The 22,269-nt window shown below is 46.0% G+C and overlaps 1 protein-coding gene across 4 annotated transcripts in view; it reads right to left on the bottom strand.

The window, feature by feature from the left end:
- Positions 1-22,269, bottom strand: part of LOC109900741 (E3 ubiquitin-protein ligase TRIM9-like) — a 26,575-nt gene extending 4,306 nt beyond the window's left edge. For 3 of the 4 annotated variants that reach the window (XR_004211912.1, XM_031837170.1, XM_031837171.1), the window contains exons 1-9: positions 21,442-22,260; positions 9,582-9,677; positions 8,359-8,481; positions 6,269-6,379; positions 5,085-5,238; positions 3,091-3,159; positions 2,667-2,827; positions 2,167-2,305; positions 94-397 (exon numbers count right to left, since the gene is read on the bottom strand). Coding sequence is in view for 3 of the 4 variants with exons in the window: in XM_031837170.1 (XP_031693030.1) it covers positions 94-397; positions 2,167-2,305; positions 2,667-2,827; positions 3,091-3,159; positions 5,085-5,238; positions 6,269-6,379; positions 8,359-8,481; positions 9,582-9,677; positions 21,442-22,197 (1,913 nt within the window). In the remaining variant the exon portion in view is untranslated. Of the gene's footprint in view, positions 1-93; positions 398-2,166; positions 2,306-2,666; positions 2,828-3,090; positions 3,160-5,084; positions 5,239-6,268; positions 6,380-8,358; positions 8,482-9,581; positions 9,678-21,441 lie in introns of all 4 variants that reach the window. The other variant, XM_020496531.2, reaches the window with a different exon arrangement.

Below are 22,269 nucleotides of genomic sequence, written 5' to 3'. Positions count from 1 at the left end.
ATGACACACAATGAGGATGATGATTATTTCTAAACTCGGAAGCTGTGGAGGAGCAGGAGTCCGCCTTCCGCCCCTGAGAGATGTCCCACCTACCTGTTGGTGTGGGAGTTGTTGTGCATGAACCAGCTGCGGTTGTTGTCCACGTACATGGCCCAGGCCTTATCATCCTTCCCCAGCATCATGTCCTTCATCGTGTTGATCCTCGCCACCCCGAATGCTGGGTCCGGGTGGTTGTCATAGCGATCCACCATGAGCTCCCAGTAATGTACCCCCTTGGAGAAGGCGGCAGTCCCCAGCACCACACGGTCATCGTAGCTGTTGCAGCTCACCGTCTGGTTCTCATTGGTCAACACAATGTCCCTGTGAGCCGAGGCGGGGTCGAAGGTGAACCAGGCCACTGCAGGAGAGACAAAGTAGAGCAGTAGGATGAGTCAGAGAAACGAGAACATTTCCAGGTCTCTAGGCCATGGCTGCCTGAGTGAACCTTAGTGGAAGATGTGGAAGATGGAGAGCAGGAAAGAATGAAACATGATGCTATTATAGAACAGCACGATCAGCTAGGACCCTATGGTGGGCTGCATACCGGGAGATGACACATGAAATATTCACAAAGCGCCACAATGAAAAATTCAACGTGATGTTCTCATTTAAATGTCAAGCACTGGATTAATTCTCATTCCGCAGCACTTTGCCCATAAGGCACTGCTGTATGAAATCATTGCAATGTATTGCTTTAATTAGCCCCATTCCTCAGAGAGACACTGCTATTTTGGAATGAACAGTTATCTGGCACACGACAGGCACTTTCTAAGGCCTCCACATGCAGAGATCCATTGTTATTGCAATTGGCAGAGCCATAGCTGGAGCCGCCTGTACTCTAAGTCTAAACTCTCTCCCTGCCTCACCGCTCTGTCAGCCGTCAGCACATTGCCATGCTTTGCCTCCCAATCCCAGCCTTACACTCAATCAATGGCATCGACAGCCTATTCTCTCTCCCTCTGCTCTCTCTCTGTCTTCCCTCCAGAACTGACAGGCTAGAGTAATCACAGTCTGGCATGCGCTCGCTGTCATGCTTTGCTAAACTGCAAAACCACTTCCACTGTCTGCCAGCACTATATCAGGACTGGACACCTCTTTAGTGGAGCTCGTTCAGCTCTGGTTCTGGCATGGCGCTGCCTGATGTTTACTGCTCTCAGCTTTGGGCAGATAAACCAGGAGGATTCTGGGGACTCGGTCCCGGCTAGCACCACCACACCCAGCCAGGACAGTGACAGATTGCACAAGTCAAATCAAACTTTATTTGTCACGTGCCAAATACAACAAGTGTAGACCTTACTGTGAAATGCGTACTTACAAGCCCTTAACCAACAGTGCAGTTCAAGAAGAGTTAAGAAAATATTTACCAAATAATCTAAAGTAAGAAATAATAAAAAGTAACACAATAAAAGGACAATAACAAGACTATATACAGGGGGTACCGGTATTGAGTCAGTGTGCGGGGGTACAGGTTAGTTGAGGTAATTTGTACATGTAGGTAGGGGTGAAGTGACTATGCATAGATAATAAACAGCGAGTAGCAGCAGTGTAGAAAACAATGTAAATAGTCTGGGTGGCCATTTGATTAATTGTTCAGCAGTCTTACGGCTTGTGGGTAGAAGCTGTTAAGTAGCCTTTCGATCCTCGACTTGGCCCTCTGGTACCGCCTGCTGTGCGGTAGCAGAAAAAACAGCATATAACCTGGGTGACTGGAGTCTCTGACAATTTTATGGGCTTTCCTCTGACACTGCCTATTATATAGGTCCTGGATGGCAGGAAGCTTGGCCCAAGTGATGTACTGGGCCGTACACAGTACCCTCTGTAGCGCCTTACGGTCAGATGCCGAGCAGTTGGCATTCCTCAGAGTCGCCTTCCATTAAAGTGGGATCGGGATTAAGGACACAACCAAGAGTGTTGCTGGTTGATGGAAGGGAGATGCACTGCCGGCAAACAGCAGGCTCTGGATGTCCCAGAGGACTAGCTTGGCTCAGCAGTGCTGAATACAGAGTATCATACTGCACCCCGGGTACTAATTAAGCCTGCCGTCCCCTGGTCCCCAGTCAGAGAGTGGTCTTCCCTTTCATGTCTACAGTTAGGTCCACAGAGGGAGAAGACAGAAAGAAGACCCACCGTCAGATGTCTTCAGCACCACAGTTTTGCTATAGGGCCCCACCCCGGTGGAGTTGTAGGCCTTGACTCTGGCGTTGTAGGAACTGTTGAAGTGGAGGCCGTCCACGGTGCACACGGTCTCCTTCCCTACATACACCTCCTAGGACATGCAGATATACAGTACAGCACAGGACCTTCTGGCGTTAGTTAGAGCTCTGACTCCAGCATAAGCACTATGAATAATAAAAGATTCCGTAGAGGTGACAACTGTTGTCTATAGGTGAAATTTACTCCACATATAATTACAGTGGAAATGTATTACACATATTGAAATAATCTTGGCTAAATAAAATATTTCCCATAGATTCCTTGCATTTCATCTTTGATTAAAGTATTCAATTCTTTGACTAAATCTACTGTTAAAACAGCAGAGCGTGAAGTGCTCCATCCTAGTGTCAGACTACATGGAGCGTCGGACATGACGACACACACCGTCTCTAATATATGAAGTATTATCTGACCCTGTATTGACCCCCGTTGCCGTCGTCCAGCTCCAGGACGTAGCCTTCAATGGGGTTGCTAGGGGACACACTGACCCTCCAGGCCAGGGTGGCACTGTTGTTGCGGGTGCAGCACTTCTCCAGCTGCAGCAGGGGGGCCGGGGGCACGTTGGCAGACTCCACTGGAATAAAAACAGATGGCAGGAACACCACAGAAGAGTTAACATCTATCACTGCATGGATAAGTAGCGGTGATAGTGGTTGTTGTCAGGCAGGTGTCAAATGTAAAAGGGAAGAGTGTAAAGGGTAAAACATGCATGGGATGAGAGCACTGTCGGGACCACTCTATGCCCCTTAACGTGGTGGCCTGGTGTGGGCTGGCAGGTCTCAAGGAGGAAAAGGGGACAACTTGGATTTGGATGATTATATAGCAGCTCTGAAATACCTCCTGAGCTCTCCGTGTCTTTCAGTCCACCTGCATGCATTTGTTTCAATAATGGAGTCTCCTGAATATCTGAAACACGATATTGGACATTTGTTCATGTGTGATGCTTGAGTTATTTTGCAACATAGTGGAACTGATCAACTGCAGTACTTTCTCAAGAGAATGCTGGTTCAACTCCCCATGGGTTCAAAATCACATTTGTTTTACATTACGTTTTATTTGGGCCAGACTGAGTTGGCAACTGGGTAAGGGAAAATCTTGTCTGCTTCAGTAAGTGTTGAAGCGAACTGAAATACATATTAGTTTATGAAAAATATATCCTGGTATTCTAGGACATTGCCAGGGGATATACACTACAAATCTTCCTCAGATTTACTCAAGCATAATATTTTGTTGCATGGTTAAATAGACTAATGGCAAAATAGCTGTGGATGGACACATAGTATACTCAGAATGTTGAACTTGGTCACATCAGCCAAGCATTTGGATTGTAAAACATAGACACCTTTCTGGTCAGTTTTGCAAAAAACATTTCTACCACTTCACCAAGCAATTAAGCACAGAATGAGTACAGATTATGCATTTCACAAGAGACAAGAGTATCTGCTCAACTGATGAACAGCCATACAAAAACACAGTACAGTCAGGCACACTTAAAAGATGAGTCCACTGAAATCTAAGGGACAGATTGAAATTCACTGGGGGGAGGTGTGGTCCAAAATAGGGGAGGGTTATCAAACTAAGCTTATTTGTTTAAATAGGAATATAATACAGTGGGCATGCAATGCCCTGATACATTTTGCACTAAAATCTCTGACAGCTGAACCGTGAGGTGAACAATGATTTTTTTAGGAAAGTAGCCTAAACCCCCCTCAAAAAAATAGGCTTTAAAGTTTTTGCATATGCTAGACGCTCTCTCAGAGAGAGAGATGCCGGTGCTACGACACCGATGTGATTTCATCGAAACACAAAGAATAGCTTGAGAGAATTGTACTTAAACTCCCCCTTCACACTCATCTGGAGGTTGAGCATTTTTTTTGTCTATCTCTGTAATGTGTCTGTATTTATGTAAACAAATAGGGACCACAATGGAAATAAGTTGCCGACTTTATTGTGAAATCCTGGTCACTTCTTTGTTTACAGTATATGTATTTTTTTAACTGACAAAATCTATCGATCAATCAATCCAAACTGCAGCGGCCAATTGATGAATGGAAAGAGACATCTGTTACAAAACATCAAAATGTTTAATGACATTCGGCTTTTGCCAAGCCAAGCCTTTAATACAGGGTAAGCCTACAAGACAGGGAGGGATGTATTCTGTTTGTCCAGATTGATATAGTCTATTTATTGTGCTGTTGAAAACGGAAACCATGATATTGAAGTGCCCGAAGTCTGTATGCTTTGCTTATTGGTTGTGTGGTGCATTAGCACAGAAACCTAAGATTTGTTGCATATATTTTATAGAATTATAAATATGGCATCAAAATGTTGGAAATCAGATTTCCCCCTAGCTGATCATTGTCTGCACCAGGCTCTGATCGTTGTGTAATGAAATAAACAGGGAGAGGGAGCTCGTCTGTGGTGGTCGGCGAACCCTCAACATTCTGGCCCGTAGCCCTGCGTGGCATCGACTGTTCCACAAAAGCATGCTGAAGTGGTAAAGTAGATATCCACGTTTATAAATACATGGTTGCTACAGTTATTGTTATTTGTGGTCTTAAACATTATTTAGAGTTAATTCTATGCAGGGGGAGGGTGTCTAATTTATTTTACAGTACAAGGGGAGGGTCATGTGAAAACTTTGGGGAGGGGGTGCATTTGTTTTTCATGACAACTTGAGTTGGACCAGCCCCCCCCCAGTAAATTTCGAACTGTCCTTAACAATGTAACAATATATTAAATGTGTATGAATAGACTCACACTATACAAACTGTAGCAAGTATATGAATATGACGTATAAAACGGATTAAAACGGTACATAGATTGGGTACCTTTGCTCTGGACAAAGTCCAGCTGTATTATGGTCTGAAGCAGGGGGTCGGTGTTCAGGGTCAGGTCAAACTCAGGGCCCACCTTGGGCTCCAGAGCCCCTTTGACCCACTGGTCCTGAGACGATGTCACACGTTTGATCAGCGCATCGGAGATCTACACAGAGACACACACAGCAGGAGGGATCAGCATCAAAGAAGATACAACTCCCCTAAAACTTGAATCTACATAGTAAATATACTATTACAGAGCGCAATATGGCTTTTTATGATTTATTCGAGGCTTTGTGCTTCTGGAAAAATGCCAGCAGGAAATGTGCTGCATTTAGGAATAACCCTGTAGGGCACTGGTTCCCAACCTTATTCAGTTACTACACCAACAACTGAATTTGGCTCTGCGCGAAGTACCCCTGAAGTACCCCCTCATGTGCATTTTACCAGTAGCCCAGTGGACTCAGGAGTCTTCTCAAGTACCCCCTGTGGATGGGCCGAGTACCTGGGGTTCTAGTACACCTGGTTGGGAATCACTGCTGTAGGGTACCAGCTTTCATGCTACCTGCAGAGCTTTTGTAAGAATTTATACAAGCTTTTATGTACAGAGCACAGATTTGTTCCAAGGGGTATAAGAAACTGTACAATCAATACTTCATACAAATTTGAAGGGAGGAGATAAGCATCGATTCCCAGAAGATAGTCTTTCCACTCTATTTCATCTGATTCAGACCACTCCTATCAAAAGACCAGGAGAATCAATGGCTTCCGGCTAATGGTGTGGGGAACTAAATATGACAAGTCACCTAGATGAGGGTGTCACATACCAACATTCGGTATCACGTTAATCTGTATTAGTGCAAGCCAATGAGAAATGGTTTGGAATGACCTATCAAGTATCAATATCTTCATCCACACTTCGCCAACAACAAAAACATGTATTCACATATTTCTACAAACTTATCATATGTACTCAATCAATATTTATTAGTATAGTAAAAGATATAAGCGGTTCTTCAAAGGTCTCCTCTATTTGGTCTTAGCATTTATAGCCCAGTAGGAGACAGGGACATCTGAGGGAAGTTTTCTCTGCGTGAGAGGCAGACCGGCAGGCAGCAAGGATAGCCTCATCCATAACCTTCTACTAGCAGACCTCCTGACCCATTCATCTATCCTTCCATACATCACTACTGTACCTGCAGGAAGCCGCTGGGGTCGTTCTCTTTGATCACCTCCAGACAGTACTCCATCATGCCTGTAGTCTGACGTAGCTTCATAGTGCAGTGAGTGATCTGGTCACGCACCACCTGAACACAACACATGAGAAGCCAGAAGGACACAGACAGGCACCCTTTAATGTCATATTAACACTGGGCAGGCATTTCACACACACACACACACACACACACACACACACACACACGCACATCAGAGGAGGCTGGTGGGAGGAGCTATAGGAGGGCAGGCTCATTGTAATGTCTGGAATGGAATATATGGAGCGGTATCAAACGCATCAAACATATGGAAACCACATGTTTGACTCTGTACTTCCCCCTCTCCACAGAGCACTGGGGAAAAGGGATTTGGGTGAGTGTCAAAGGCATTCATTCACAGCTAATTGAAATTCAGTGGACTGTCACCATTTTATGAGCCATTTTTTGGGTAGACCACTTATACCAACTCATGTGTTCAACTCATCTTTGCATTTTCAGGAAAATATATATGACTATCAGATTATAATGAAAAGGTCATACAAGGTAGATTAATTTCAAAGCAGTTAATCACTCTATTATCAAATTAAGCCTTACAATTCCAAACTTATCCAATAAATAATTTGATTAAGTCACTGACACATTCAGGCAATAAGCCCATAATTAATTAAATGCTCATAAACTATTCAACTGGATCTTAATTTAATAAAATAAGCATAAAATTAGCATTCCGAAAGGTTAGATTGAATAAAATATCACACAAATATAAACACACCAGAGGACAGTCAGGAACTGTCATATCTATCCAATGATAATGAATGGGCAGTAAGGTAAATAATTGTAACAACTCAGATTGAATTGACTGTATAATCCTCACATCACGCAACATTAAAACAATAACAATCCAGCACTCTATGGATTATGCCTGGACTAGACTGTCACGAATCACATGACATTACTCTCTCCTTGGGAATGTGTAGCGTGGCGAAAGAGGCCACTGATAAAAACACAGCCGACAGACTACTGGCTCGGAAGAAATGAATTAGAGGAGAAAATGACGTTCACCGACACAAACTAACACAACACTTGACGATTGAACAGGGGGAAACAAATGCCCTGATGTTGGGATTACATGATAAAAAATAAGATATTTGTGCCTTTGATGATAGAAACAGCTGCGTGATAGCTGAAATATTTTCATTGTCTTGTAGCTGATATAAAGTAGCTTACCGCTAGTAGCTTACCGCTAATCACTAACCATCCATCTCCACCACACTGTAGGAGATCAAATGTAATGGACACCAAATGCTGTCACGACAGTAGTTTGGTAAAAGCCCAACAACTGCTATTTACAGTCCAGTTACTGACTTTACCATATGGCCGTGAACTAAAGTCCATAAAACTCTTATTTTGTAATCTTCTGAAAAGGGCACATTAGTGTGACGGCCTTAATCAAAGTGAAATGAAAAGACCCTTTTTTCTGCTGTGTGATGCTACAGCAGCCCTAGCTGCTCTTCAGCTCCAGCCCTGATAAACACAACAGCTGTCCTCTGAAGCCCCAATCCTCCAGCCGGGCACGTTGAGCCTGGGCATGGATCCATGTGACCCACTGAGAGCTTAACGCCAGCCAGCCTGCAGGCCAAGGCCCACCCCTCAGCTGGGGCTTCAGAAGGAGAGGACAGGTGGAGGAGAGGAGAGAGACCTGGGTCCAGATGCACCTCGACCTAGGCCAAAACAAGTGCACAACCCTGGATGCCCTTTGTTGCTAGTCTATCACTACTCAGAGTTGTATTATGAATAACAGTTATCTATTGATCATATTTTTTAAGTGTGCAAAGTTATGTTAACATATTTGATGCAGAGAGAGTACTGTGATTATTGTTATCAATAAACCATAAACCATTCACCGAACTGAATGATGCCATCTGTACATTACAGCCAACATAACTTGGTCCCCAGGCTAATTGTGCACAGTATAATCCGAGCTTGGTCTGGTGTGTGAGACTGCAGTCAACATGACGTTCCCACCCAATCAAGCTGTTGGGGCGTCCATCAGATCAGACCCACTGACCCACCTTGAGCTTGTACTCCCTCTCTTTGGTAACCTTGGTGAGGAGCTTGGCTTTCTGCCGCGTCAGAGCCTCAATAAGGGCGTCACACTGAGCCACCAGGCAGGCCTCGAACTCCACCCCATTCTCCTGCCAGGGACACAACACAACACATCGCTTAATGACAGAACAGGGAGGTACAGGGCGCTAGGGCGAGACACAGGGGGCAAGGACACCACCGGACTGCATATTCTGACACCACGCTGACTCCTGTTAAATCATCCATCATCAACACTGTATATCAATCATTTATGTGAGAGTAGATGAGGCCTGAGATAGTGAATTCTAATCTAGAAACACTTTGCACTCAGTTCAAGGATGAGCAGAGCTGGGATTTTACTAAAATACAATCCTCTCAAACAAAGAATAAGAGTCTTAATAAATCAAATTTTATTTGTCACATGCACAAAATACAGTACATTCCACATGCACCAAACAGGTGTAGAACCTACTGTGAAATGCTTCCTTACAAGCCCTTAACTAGCAATGCAGTTCAAGAAATAGTTAAGAAAATATTTACTAAATAAACTAAAGTAAAAAATTATAAAAAGTAACACAATAAAATAACAGTAACAGGGCTATATACAGGGGGTACCAGTATTGAGTCAGTGTGCAGGGTACAGGTTAGTTGAGGTAATTTGTACATGGGGGTGAAGTGACTATGCATAGATAATAAACCACAAGTAGCAGCAGTGTAAAAACAAGGGGGTATTGTCTTTGACAATACACAGCATTGCTGTGACTGATAAGACATGGAGGTGCAGTATAAAAACTGTGATTGTCTGGGGCAGTCTCTGTGGACAGTGTTGCCGTGCTGATTAGAGTGGCACAGCAGCCCTCTCCTGCTTCAGCTGTGAGCGTGGTCACAAACAGATACCTTTGTACCCGCTGAGCGACAAGAAGTGCATTATATGTAGTGCCAGCCTAAAAATATATAAAAACATTTTATAGTCCCCACAAGTTTCCTGCATAATAAAACAATTCCAGAAAGTGACATTGTATGAATCTGGAGCTTATTTCTTCTTTCTTTTAAGTATTTGTTGAGCATCTGTATACCCTTGATCTACAAAGTTGACTACAGGTAAGTAGTTTATAGGGAATACAAGTTAAATTGATAGAGGACAGAAATAACAGTATTCTATTTCAATACATGTGGATATTTCAATTGGATCTGCAAGACCCAATGTTACCTGTATCTGCTGAAGCATGTTCTTCAACTGCACCAGAAATTCCTTGGCATCCTTGGCTTTATCCGACACACCATTCAAAGCTTGGGACAGTTGACACTGTGAATCAAAAACACACAATTAATCATCCAAAATAAAATAAAAATACAATCTATGCAGACATTTCAATTGAATGAGTTTGAGAATGCAGCCACTTCTGAGCAATAACTCTCCATTTCACTTCTCTAACTTGGTTAAGATTAAAGCCTGGGGCAGTACCAGTGACGAAATACTCAGTACAGTACCAGCGATGATGCAAACAACTAATAAACACTTCACTCAAGCCCACCCACATGACCTCTTTGGTCATAATAATCAAAGAGATTCAAACGAGCACCTCAAAGCCATGTGTAGAAGTCAAGCCCTCACCTTGTAGTCCTATAATCATTTATTTCTCTATCTTTCACCAGATCTGCTCTGTGCTGAGGCTCATGGCCCATGAGTGATGGGTAATCATGGTGTAAACCAACCCTGCTGTGATCAATCTGGCCAGGATCCAACCCCCCCCACCCCCCACCCCCGCTCCTCCCACCTGCTCCTCTTCCTCTGGGCCTCCCTGTAGGGCTTCTCTGGGGCTGGGCCTGTGGGCTATGTGCGTAGGTTCAAGAGGGCCGCAAATCAAGCCATCTGGCAAAACAAGCTGTCTGTCTGCACCGCTAACAAGGGGATGAGTGATTCCCCTCCTCTTTGCTGTTTCTTTCTACCAGGGCCCGAGTCACAGCCCCAGACAGATAGGACAAGACAAGGGGGCATTGCCAGGCCAGTGTATGTCTGCTAAGCCCTTTCTCTCTATACTGTGACACTGTGTCTGGGTGACCTCCGGGGGTCAGGGGGAGGTGTCCGGGGGCCCTCCTATGGGGACAGAGCCTGCCACACGGCAACCTCCTGCACAACACCAATTAATGTCCTTTCACTGGGTTGTGCTTGTTTATCCTGACAGTGCTGTATGGGAGAGTTGGATTCAATATGGTAAGGAAGGATGCTACTGCTCAAAATGAAGAAATGACCAAGGGAGCTATATCTTCAAGGTTTTATCGGTCTTGTCATGAGCCCCCATTGTAAGATCCAGTTTTTCTTTATGAGCTAATACTAAACTTCATGTTATAATTAAGTTCTGGATATTGTCCTCATGTGGCTCAGAAGTGGTAGCGATCTCATTTGTAGAGATGGATTACAGCATCAGTGGTAGACGACCTACATAACCCCTTCACTGTCACTAAGGATGGCAGGTGAGCTATGGCAGGAAGAAACACCTGTTGTGAAGTAATGATTAATACGGGTCATAAGATGAAAGGTGAGGCTCTATTCTTCAAAGAGGAATCCAATTAATCATTTTACAAATGTACCCTTAATAGTAATGTATTTCTTCCAGAAAAAGGGGGGGAGAGACATCCTTTTTCCTGTCAACAAATCAAATCAAAGTTTATTTGTCACATGCGCCGAATACAACAGGTGTAGACCTTACAGTGAAATGCTTACTTACAGGCTCTAACCAATGGTGCAATATTTTTTTTAAGTATGTGTGTGTGTGTGGGTAAGTAAAGAAATAAAACAACAGTAAAAAAACATTTGAAAAAAGAGTAGCAAGGCTATATACATCTGTTAGTCAGGCTTATTGAGGTAGTATGTACATGTAGGTATCGTTAAAGTGACTATGCATATATGATGAACAGAGAGTAGCAGAAGCGTAAAAAGAGGGGATGGCGGGTGGTGGGACACAATGCAGATAGCCCGGTTAGCCAATGTGCGGGAGCACTGGTTGGTCGGGCCAATTTAGGTAGTATGTACATGAATGTATAGTTAAAGTGACTGTGCATATATGATAAACAGAGAGTAGCAGCAGCAGCGTAAAAGAGGGGTCTCTGACCTCCTCCCTATAGGCTGTCTCGTCGTTGTCGGTGATCAGGCAAGGTTTCCTGTTTGCTGTTGTGTCGTCAGCAAACTTAATGATGGTGTTGGAGTCGTGCCTGGCCATGCAGTTGTGGGTGAACAGGGAGTACAGGAGGGGACTTAGCACACTCTGCTGGGGAGCTCCAGTGTTGAGGATCAGCGTGGCAGATGTGTTGCTACCTACCCTTACCACCTGGGGGCGGCCTGTCAGGAAGTCCAGGATCCAGTTGCAGAGGGAGGTGTTTAGTCCCAGGATCCTTAGCTTGGTGATGAGCTTTGAGGGTACTATGGTGTTGAATGCTGAGCTGTAGTCAATGAACAGCATTCTCACATAGGTGTTCCTTTTGTCCAGGTGGGAAAGGGCAGTGTGGAGTGCAATAGAGATTGCATCATCTGTGGATCTGTTTGGGCAGTATGCAAATTGGAGTGGGTCTAGAGTTTCTGGGATAATGGTGTTGATGTGAGCCATTACCAGCCTTTCAAAGCACTTCATGGCTACGGAGGTGAGTGCTACGGGTCTGTAGTCATTTAGGCAGGTTGCCTTTGTGTTCTTGGGCACAGGGACTATGGTGGTCTGCTTGAAGCATGTTGGTATTACAGACTCAATCAGGGACATGTTGAAAATGTCAGTGAAGACACCTGCCAGTTGGTCAGCACATGCCCGGAGCACACCTTCTGGTAATCCGTCTGGCCTCACAGCCTTGTGAATGTTGACCTGTTTAAAGGTCTTACTCACGTCGGCTACGGAGAGCGTGATCACACAGTCGTCCGGAACAGCTGATGCTCTCATGCATGCCTCAGTGTTGCTTGCCTCGAAGCGAGCATATAAGTGATTTAGCTTGTCTGGTAGGCTCTTGTCACTGGGCAGCTCGCGGCTGTGCTTCCCTTTGTAGTCTGTAATAGTTTGCAAGCCCTGCCACATAAGACGAGCGTCGGAGCCGGTGTAGTATGACTCAATCTTAGCCCTGTATTGACACTTTGCCTGTTTGATGGTTCGTCGCAGGGCATAGCGGGATTTCTTGTAAGCTTCCGGGTTAGTGTCCCGCACCTTGAAAGCGGCAGCTCTACCCTTTAGCTCAGTGCGAATGTTGCCTGTAATCCATGGCTTCTGGTTGGGGTATGTACGTACAGTCACTGTGGGGACGACGTCCTCAATGCACTTATTGATAAAGCCAGTGACTGATGTGGTGTATTCCTCAATGTCATCGGAAGAATCCCGGAACATGTTCCAGTCTGTGATAGCAAAGCAGTCCTGTAGTTTAGCATCTGCTTCATCTGACCATTCTTTATAGACCGAGTCACTGGTGCTTCCTGCTTTAATTTTTGCTTGTAAGCAAGAATCAGGAGGATAGAGTTGTGGTCGGATTTACCAAATGGAGGGCGAGGGAGAGCTTTGTACGCGTCTCTGTGTGTGGAGTACAGGTGATCTAGAATTTCTTTCCACTGGTTGCACATTTAACATGTTGATATAGATTTGGTAGAACTGATTTAAGTTTCCCTGCATTATAGTCTCCGGCCACTAGGAGCGCCGCCTCTGGGTGAGTGGATTCCTGTTTGCTTATTTCCTTGTACAGCTGACTGAGTGCGGTCTTAGTGCCAGCATCTGTAAACAGCCACGAAATGTATAGCTGAGAACTCTCTAGGCAAGTAGTGTGGCCTGCAGTTTATCACAATATACTCTACTTCAGGCGAGCAAAATCTAGAGACTTCCTTAGATTTCCTGCACCAGCTGTTGTTTCCAAATATGCACAGACCGCCCCCCCTCGTCTTACCGGGGTGTGCTGTTCTATCCTGCCGGTGCAGCGTGTATCCCGCTAGCTGAACATCCATGTCGTCATTCAGCCACAATTCCGTGAAGCATAGAGAGAGGGCAGCCAGCAGCATCCTTCCTCTCTTATTATCTGATGCAATGAAGAGACCCAGTAATGTCAATAGAGAGAGAACTCTTAAGTAATGTGCATGACATTCAAGAGCAGAGGCTTTCAACAGTGGAGGAGCATAGCTATTCATTTCCAGCCCAATGTTTGGGGATCTGGGTAAGACTATGCAAAGCTGCAGCGCTCATCTGCGGTGTTGGCCATGATTTCAAATGGGTCTTTAGGGACACTCCTGGAGGAATAGCTTAGATTCTTATCGCCTCCATCTCCTTTTTTGTTTCCCCTCTCTTTTTGTCTCCACCTCCTCCCTTTTCTCCCTCTCTCAGCAGCTGTGTCATTAGCGCTCCACATCTGGATGAGAGCAGAACCAATCTCCCTCCCCGGCTCAGCCTCACACAAATCCTCTGGCCGTATGGCACACTGCTGCTCCACGAACGACTAACGCTCAACAGCATGTCCACGACAGCCAGCACAGCACAGTGCTGCACAGCACAGCCAGCTCAGTACAGCATCACAGAGAATGCACACAGTTTGTGTTTGCATTGCCACGTACTGTGTACAAACTCCCTGGAAGGACATGTATCATTCTTGAGGAAGCTTGGAATTAGTGATGGCGACTTTCCTTTCCCGAAAGCCAGTACCTCAGCTTGGACCGAGGTACAGGAAGCAGAGACAGATTAGGTGGTGGGAGCAAATGTCATCTGCCTGCACCCAACCCGGCTCTTGTGCACTCTGATGCCAGTTACGGGAGGCTACTCGAAAAAGAGAGCGCAGCCAGGTTTGGTGTGTACCCCCCGCCACCTGTGTCTGCCTCGGTCAAGCACTGCTTGCTTCTCTTCCCAGACTTGTTGATGAAGGGTCCGGTCCCACCTCAGTGATACGGTCCTACGTGGACTTTCGAGACCGGACTAGCTAAATGAGCCCTGCATAGCATGCTAGCCAGGTTGGCTAACTATCTGAGGCAAGCTAGCTATTGCTAACTATTCCTGCCTCGCCACAGTGGTGTTGCTGGGTTAGCGCTCTTGTTTAGTATACAGTATGTAGTGTTAAATTGCTTGGTTATTCTAAACGGACCACGCTGAGGTCAAAGACGCAAGCTAGCCTAGCTTATGCTAAAAAAGCCACCTGGTTAAAGTCAGCAAGCATGCTTAACTTCTGGCAAGTCAAATTTACTAGCTTTCCCCAGCATTATGGCAACCCCATTCCTATTTTCTGGTCCTAGAGTTGGAGGGAGTGAAGGAAACCGGTTTTGCGCGCACCTCCAATGAAAAAGTAGCCCCCTGAGCACTTGGCTGGGGTAACCCCCGGAGCAAGGGGCCATGACCAGTGCGCCCCTCCGCAAAAACATTACTGTTCAAACAGTGCCCCCAAGCTTGGCAAACAGTCTCACGGAAGCACAGTCTTTCTGGCTTCCGAGTGGCGCAGGGGTCTAAGGCACTGCGTCATGGTGCTAGAGGGTCGTCACCACAGACCCTGGTTAAATTCCAGGCTGTATCACAACCGGCCAAGATTGGTAGTCCCAATGTCGTCTGAGTTAGGGTTTGGCCGGGGTAGACTGTCATTGTTAATATGGGAACAGTGACATCAAGCTACAATTTGTTGTACATCCCCCCACGCTTATGCAACGTCATCACATTGACCGTTTCCGAGGCCTCAGAACCCATTTTGAGGGAGGAAGAATCCTCCCATCTCCAGAAGCAGGCAATCCGAGTGGGTCCTATGTCTATACGGCCGGTATTCCTGGTTACGAAAAGAGATGGGACTTTTGTTCCCATTGTAGACCTACAAGCCCTCAGCAAGCACCTCAGAGTCTATAAACTCAGAATGCTCACAAGCAACCAGCTTTCACAGCAATTGGCTGGTAGCGGCGGAGATGGAAACTCGATTCGGGGGGCATGGACACTTGTGCAGAGCGCACTGCATGTCAATTACCCAGAGTATCTGGCACTCAGGCGATTCCCCCAGTTTTTGTTGGGCTGGCTTGTGTTGGTCAGAACCGACAATATCTCAGTGGTGGCGTGCATCAACAGATGGGAAGAGACTGTCTCTCTCCCGCCTAACCTTTACTCACTCCCTATTGCTGGGGAAAAGTGTGCACATGCTTTTGCTTTGGGTGACGCATGTCCCCAGTTGCCTTTACTCGGGTGCAGATATTTTATCTAGGTGGGACCCTCTCTCCCAGGTATGGGACATTTTCAGCATTTTTCTCGATGAAGGACCCAAGTGCCCCATTGGGAACGGACAGTCTGATGCACCAGTGGCCTTGGAACCTCCTTTACACGTTTCCGCCAGTGGTTCTGATTCACCTCACGTTGGAGTGTGTGCACCAGGAGTGCTTACCATTGATTCTTGTGGCTCTCCAGTGGCCCAGGCAGAGACATTCATCTTTTAGGCGGGGACCCGTGGAAACTCCCGTAGCACAGGGACCAGTTGTTCAAGGTACAAGGGCAGGTTTGGCACCGAGGCCAGAGATTTGGTTCCTATGGGCCTGGCCCCTAAGAGGGCCAATTTCATGGCTAGAGAATTACCTCAGAATGTTATTGTTACCATTCAGTCTGCAAGGGTGCCCTCCATGAGAGGGCTGTATGCGTATAAGTGGCATGCATTTGAGCTCTGGTGCCAAGATAAAGGACTTGTTCCTTTTCAGTGCTCTTTTAGGGACATCCTGATGTTCCTACAGGAGCTTTTCAAGCATTCTCCACTTTAAAAGTGTACATGGCCGCTGTCTCAGCGTGTCATGTGGGAATTGACGGAACCTCACTGGGAGCAACCTGGTGGTGCAGTTCCTAAAAGAGAGAACCGGTCTCTAAAGATCGCTCTCTAAACCTATTGCGCCCACATGGGACTTGGCGCTGGTTTTGGACGCACTGTGTGCATCCCCTTTGAGCCTCTGGAATTGGTTGATCTGAAAATCCTCTCCTACAAAACCTCCATGCTCATGGCTTTGCCTCAACATGTTGGGGACCTCCATGCGTTTTCCGTACACCCTTCCTGTACTCAGTTCGCCTCGGGAAACTCTAAGTTGGCGTTGCGTCAAAATGCCTCCTTCGCTCTGAAAGTCATGGCTATGTCCTACAGGTCCTTAGCTTTTGAGCTATTTCCCTTTTTGCTTCTGAAGAGCAACAAAGGTTGCATGCCCTGTGTCTGGTGTGAGCTTTATGCACGTACATTGGACGGAACCGGGATATCCGCTTATGTGACCAACTTTTTGTCTGTTTTTGCTAATCCAGCTCGCGGCAGGGCACTCTCTATGCAGCGTCTCTCCCAACGGATTTTCTGGATCTCCCTGGCATATACCAGTAAGGAGTCAGGTTTACATATGGGTGTACACGCCCACTCCATCAGGGCTCTGGCAGCTTCTTGAGCGTTGTTTAAAGGGTTAACTATAGGAGATATTTGTGCTGCGGGAGGTTGGGCATCACCACACACTTTTGTGAGGTTTTATCGCTTGGATGTCACTGCTCCCAGTGTAGCACACAGTGTGCTAATGGCTGGGATAGGGAAAAGTCACCAGGCAGTGTGCCGTGTGCGCAATACCCAGACTGCCGCATTTGGCGGGGTCACGTCTGGGTGGTCTGCCATGGGCCGTTTCATTTAGTATCTGTTGGGGTCGGCTTGGGTTGCGATTATATTTCCCCATAGTATGTTCTACCTTAGTTGACTGACAAAGGGAACGTCACTTTATCACCATAACTACTGTTCCCTGAAGGAGGTACAACACCTGTTTGGCCCCGCACCGTCTGTTCCTGGGCTTGGTGAAGAGCGGTATTAAATTGAAGGAATGAATTTGAGCCTCACACTTATCACCTGTGGAAAGCCGGACTTCCAGCCGGACTTCCAGCGAGGTGCAGATTTCATTGGCCTTGTCAGTTGTGATTGTAGATCCTTCAACCAAAGTCGCAAGAGTGCGACTCCCCGTACTATTTTTTACCTAATTTTCCTTAGTTATAGTAATAACGTTATGTTATATACTTAAAAGGAAGCGCCTTAACAAGATATCAAATATTGATAGGATTTGCGACATTAATATATGTATATATTAATAGATCCAGTATGAACGTGCAGAATATGGACAATTTCCATGACATAAAGCCCAGTTCAAATTACACTTGCAAGGAATAATTCATTAATTATTTTTTCATACTATGGGTCAGTCAGCTTTCAGCTGTGTAGCTAAATACACCGAAAAGCATTGATCATAAATTATTCCTGCTATTTGAGATATTACACATATTGTAAAACCTGTTACATACACTTACAAAGTTAGGATATATTAATCCCAATTTTTTCCAACATTCTGGTAACTTGCCACTGTGTAGCCATGGTAACACTTGCAGTATTTGCGCACAGCACTACAATCTCATGTCCACACACTTCACAAAGGTCTTGCCCAAGCACTCATTCTCTCTAAAAATAGCTCAAAAATTCTCCTGTTCCTATGCCTTTGGTTACAGTAGTTGCACACATAAAGTATACGCACTCATCCTTTTACCCCTGGCTCCCCCATCACCAAACGTTTATTCATCACAGCATTTACCAAGTCTAGTGTATCAGGAACTATGCAGCACACATATTCAATGGGATGGGAGATACTGTACTTTACATGACCTACATTCTGGAGCCAACGCCATTGCTGGGTCTGGGAGAGGGGCTCCCTTTTTCTGTATGCCTGAGGTAGCATAGCAAGCTGTCTCCAGCTGCAGTATCATCTGTATCTACAAAGAGGAACCATGGTTTCTCTAATCTCCTAAAAGAGTCTTTGTGGCTATTTATAATGTGCAGTATTTGGGAATTCAGGACAAAACAAAGTTGGTTTTAACAATCGGCGAGCTGCCCTTCTGGACTTGGGCCCGATTGCGCATGTCTGCCTGCTGGTGCCTAGTGAGCAATGCCCTGGAATTGTGCATGCAGGTACAGAGGGGGGGGGGGGGGGGGGGGGGACATTGGATGCCTCTGCTTGGCTGCCCACAGGACATTCACAGGAAACTACACCCCTGTGACTTACCATCCAATCCCTCATCTGTGGTTTATCCTCCAGGTAATACATATTCATGATGTATTCCTGGCAATATTTTTTTTCACTAACTCACAGTGGCACTGTAAAAGGAGAGAAAAAATATCATTGATACCCTAAGGCAGTCCCTTGTGTTCCGTTGTTTCATTTGACATACTGTAAATAACATAAACATAACAATGTCCTTCTTTACATTACTTTCAAATCATGTTTGTAAAACCATCCCCATATAGAAAGATAAGATTGACAACTGAAGGTCCAACAAAAACTAATGGGGGTTTATTGTTATTCTCACTAGCAAGCCAAGTGCAATACAACAGCTTGAGCACTGTAATAAGAGACACACCCCACCACACAAGAGCTCTCACACACACACAGTCTCTCATTCCCAGTGGACGTGGGTCAGATTTGAGGAGTGAGACAGCAGCAGTCCGGCAGAGGAGGTGTGTGTGTGTGTGTGTGTGTATGTGTGTGTGTAGTTGGACTTTCAGTGCTGATTATGTTCTCCACAGTCCACAGACGGTCAGCACACACATGCCTCTCCATTATCAGCATGAAGGATCTCTGCAGCATGAAGGATGACAATTGCCTCTGGGCCACATGCCACAATCCATCTGTGGTTATAAAAGAAACCTTGGACGAGCAGCCTTTCTCTCTCTCTCCTATCAACACTGCAATCTCCAGGCATTCCTACCCTAACTAACAGACTGGTTGTTGAGTCTGTTCAATTGAGTTTTCTGTCAGCTCCTAGAGGAGGACAAATGATAAAGCATGTCAGAGCATGAGGGTGGATCTGGAGCTGTGGATGAGAATGTGAGTAACAGATGTGAATTAGTCCCCTATGTCACAACAGAATTACATCCTAGTGACAGTGACATGAAGGGCTGCCTGGTGTAGTGGACTCATTCATACATTTGGTCTCTTTTACATTTGGGCTCAGTTGGTGGAGCATGGTGCTTGCAACGCCAAGGCTGTGGGTTCAATTCCCATGGGGGAACAGTATGAAAATGTATGCACTCACTAAAGTATGTTGCTCTGCATAACAGCATATGCTAAATTATTTCAATGTAAATGTGCAGTGACATGGGGAGCTGTCTGGTCACTGATGTGATCATCCTGTCTGGGTTGGCGCCCCCCCCTTGGGTTGTGCCGTGGCGGAGATCTTTGTGGGCTATACCCAACCTTGTCTCAGAATGGTAAGTTGGTGGTTGAAGATATCCCTCTAGTGGTGTGGGGGCTGTGCTTTGGCAAAGTGGATGGGGTTATATCCTTCCTCTTTGGCCCTGTCCGGGGGTGTCCTCGGATGGGGCCACAGTGTCTCCTGACCCCTCCTGTCTCAGCCTCCAGTATTTATGCTGCATTAGTTTATGTGTCGGGGGGCTAGGGTCAGTTTGTTATATCTGGAGTACTTCTCCTGTCCTATTCAGTGTCCTGTGTGAATGTAAGTGTGCTCTCTCTAATTCTCTCTTTCTTTCTTTCTCTCTCTCGGAGGACCTGAGCCCTAGGACCATGCCTCAGGACTACCTGACATGATGACTCCTTGCTGTCCCCAGTCCACCTGGCCATGCTGCTGCTCCAGTTTCAACTGTTCTGCCTTATTATTATTGGACCATGCTGGTCATTTATGAACATTTGAACATCTTGGCCATGTTCTGTTATAATCTCCACCCGGCACAGCCAGAAGAGGACTGGCCACCCCACATAGCCTGGTTCCTCTCTAGGTTTCTTCCTAGGTTTTGGCCTTTCTAGGGAGTTTTTCCTAGCCATCGTGCTTCTACACCTGAATTACTTGCTGTTTGGAGTTTTAGGCTGGGTTTCTGTACAGCACTTTGAGATATCAGCTGATGTACGAAGGGCTATATAAATAAATTTAATTTGATTTGGTGCAGTGGACTCATTCAAGAAGAGGTGTGAAGAGTGATAGTGTAACTTCAACAGTACAGAGATAATTTGCCACAATAGCAGACCAATACATCATGTCCTCCCCCTCTTCATCAACACATACTCCCATTCCATCTCTCTCTCGTTCGCTCACACACACACACACACACACACACACACACACACACACACACACACACACACACACACACACACACACACACACACACACACACACACACACACACACACACACACATCCAACCTGAGAAGAGCTCATTTGACCATCCCATTCTTGACAATACAGAATGTTGGCCATAAAAACACAAAATGGACAATGTACTGGTGTGTAATTGAGCTCACTCAACCCCAGGAAATATATGGACTAAGCGCTTCTGCATCTTTTATTTATAGGGCTCATTACTTATACATGCTGCTTCACACTTATGTGATTTTCACAGTCCTTTTGTGGGACAGTAGGCTAGTGTGATAAAAGTGAACTGAACTCAGAGCAACCCTTCTAAACAGTGAGGGTGAGTGGGAAGACGGATGCATGCTGTTTGATATATGATGGATGGAAGGAAGGTCGTGGGGCATACAGACAGTCCCAATCATGCAAAATGTGAGATTAGTGACCCAGTTTGCTCTGAGGGTGATAAAGGCATTTCATTTCATTTGTGATAGCTGTGTAATAGCTCAATGTAATGTGTGTGTGATTGGGTACTACTCTACTATCTCTCAGTCCACATTCTGCCTTTAGAAATGCTATGCCTGGGAGGAGCAGAGCCCAGCTCTGAGTCACAGCCTCCTACTCCTCTTCACCATGTAGTGGGAGCTGAGAAAACCATGGGGAATGTTACACAGCACTGGTGACCTTTTCACAAACCAAGAGCTGTACTGTAGGCAGGGAAAATCTGGCCTAGAAACTGGAGTTTAGTAAACTGACACTAGTGAGTCAGACTTGTGGGCTCCAATTATTTATTAATCTGTGATTAGGCTATAATGTTGCTGGCTGGCTAGGCCTACTATAGGTTACCACGGATGAATTGTCCCTTACAGTAAATTGTTGGTATGATTTAAATGGCACTGATGACATCGGTGATATGATGCTGCACAGAGCAGCGGATTATGGCCAAGGCATCCCCACCACCTCCATCCTTACCTTGTGCTGTTTCCACATGGCCGCTAAAGGTTTTACATCGTGACTCCCATGCTTGCCACCCTCCAGACACTTCATGCACACTGGAGTCTTGCAGTTGATGCAGTACATGCTAAAGTTCACCGTGTCATGGTCTGCACATGTTCCCTGTTTGCGCAAGGTGGCGGTGGGCATCTGCTGTCCTCCTGCAACTGGCGATTGGGTCGGTGGCACTAATCGATGTTTGGCCAGCGGTCCACGGGAAGGGTGGCATCTCTGCTGGCAAGGTGTGCAGTAAAACACGTCACACTGCTCGCACATCACAGTGGCATCGACAGGGTTGCGGTCACATAGCTGACATTTCACGTTGGCAGAGCGGCTCTGTTGATACCGAGACACGATCGCCTCCAGTAGCCGGTTACGTGGAAAGCCCCTCAGCCCCCGCTCATCCAGAGAGACACTACGGTGACAGAGAGGACACGTTATGGAGCAGTGGCGGTGCACCAGAGTCGGAGGAAACACCCTCACCCCATTTGGAGACTTGAGGCACGGCGTGTATGATCCATAACCGCTGTCCGTTTCACTATACATGCTCATTTTGTCCATATCCAAATAATCGTAGTCCGAGTTGGAGGCACGGTTATGCGGTGGTGTTTCGCCTTCTGGGGTCTGTACAATGATATTTCGGGCGCACGCCAAACACACATTGTGCGAGCAAGGTAAAAGAATAGGATCCTTGAAAAGAGAACCGCAAACGGGGCATTTTAATTCTTCATCCATCACGTCTTCTATTCAACGCTCCTCACACAGAACGCAAGAGCAGCAAGCACTATTTAATACTGGCAGCTCCCT

The sequence above is a fragment of the Oncorhynchus kisutch genome, linkage group LG12 (genome assembly GCF_002021735.2).
Source record: "Oncorhynchus kisutch isolate 150728-3 linkage group LG12, Okis_V2, whole genome shotgun sequence".
Taxonomy (NCBI): domain Eukaryota; kingdom Metazoa; phylum Chordata; class Actinopteri; order Salmoniformes; family Salmonidae; genus Oncorhynchus; species Oncorhynchus kisutch.
This window is presented reverse-complemented; position numbering and strand designations above follow the sequence as displayed.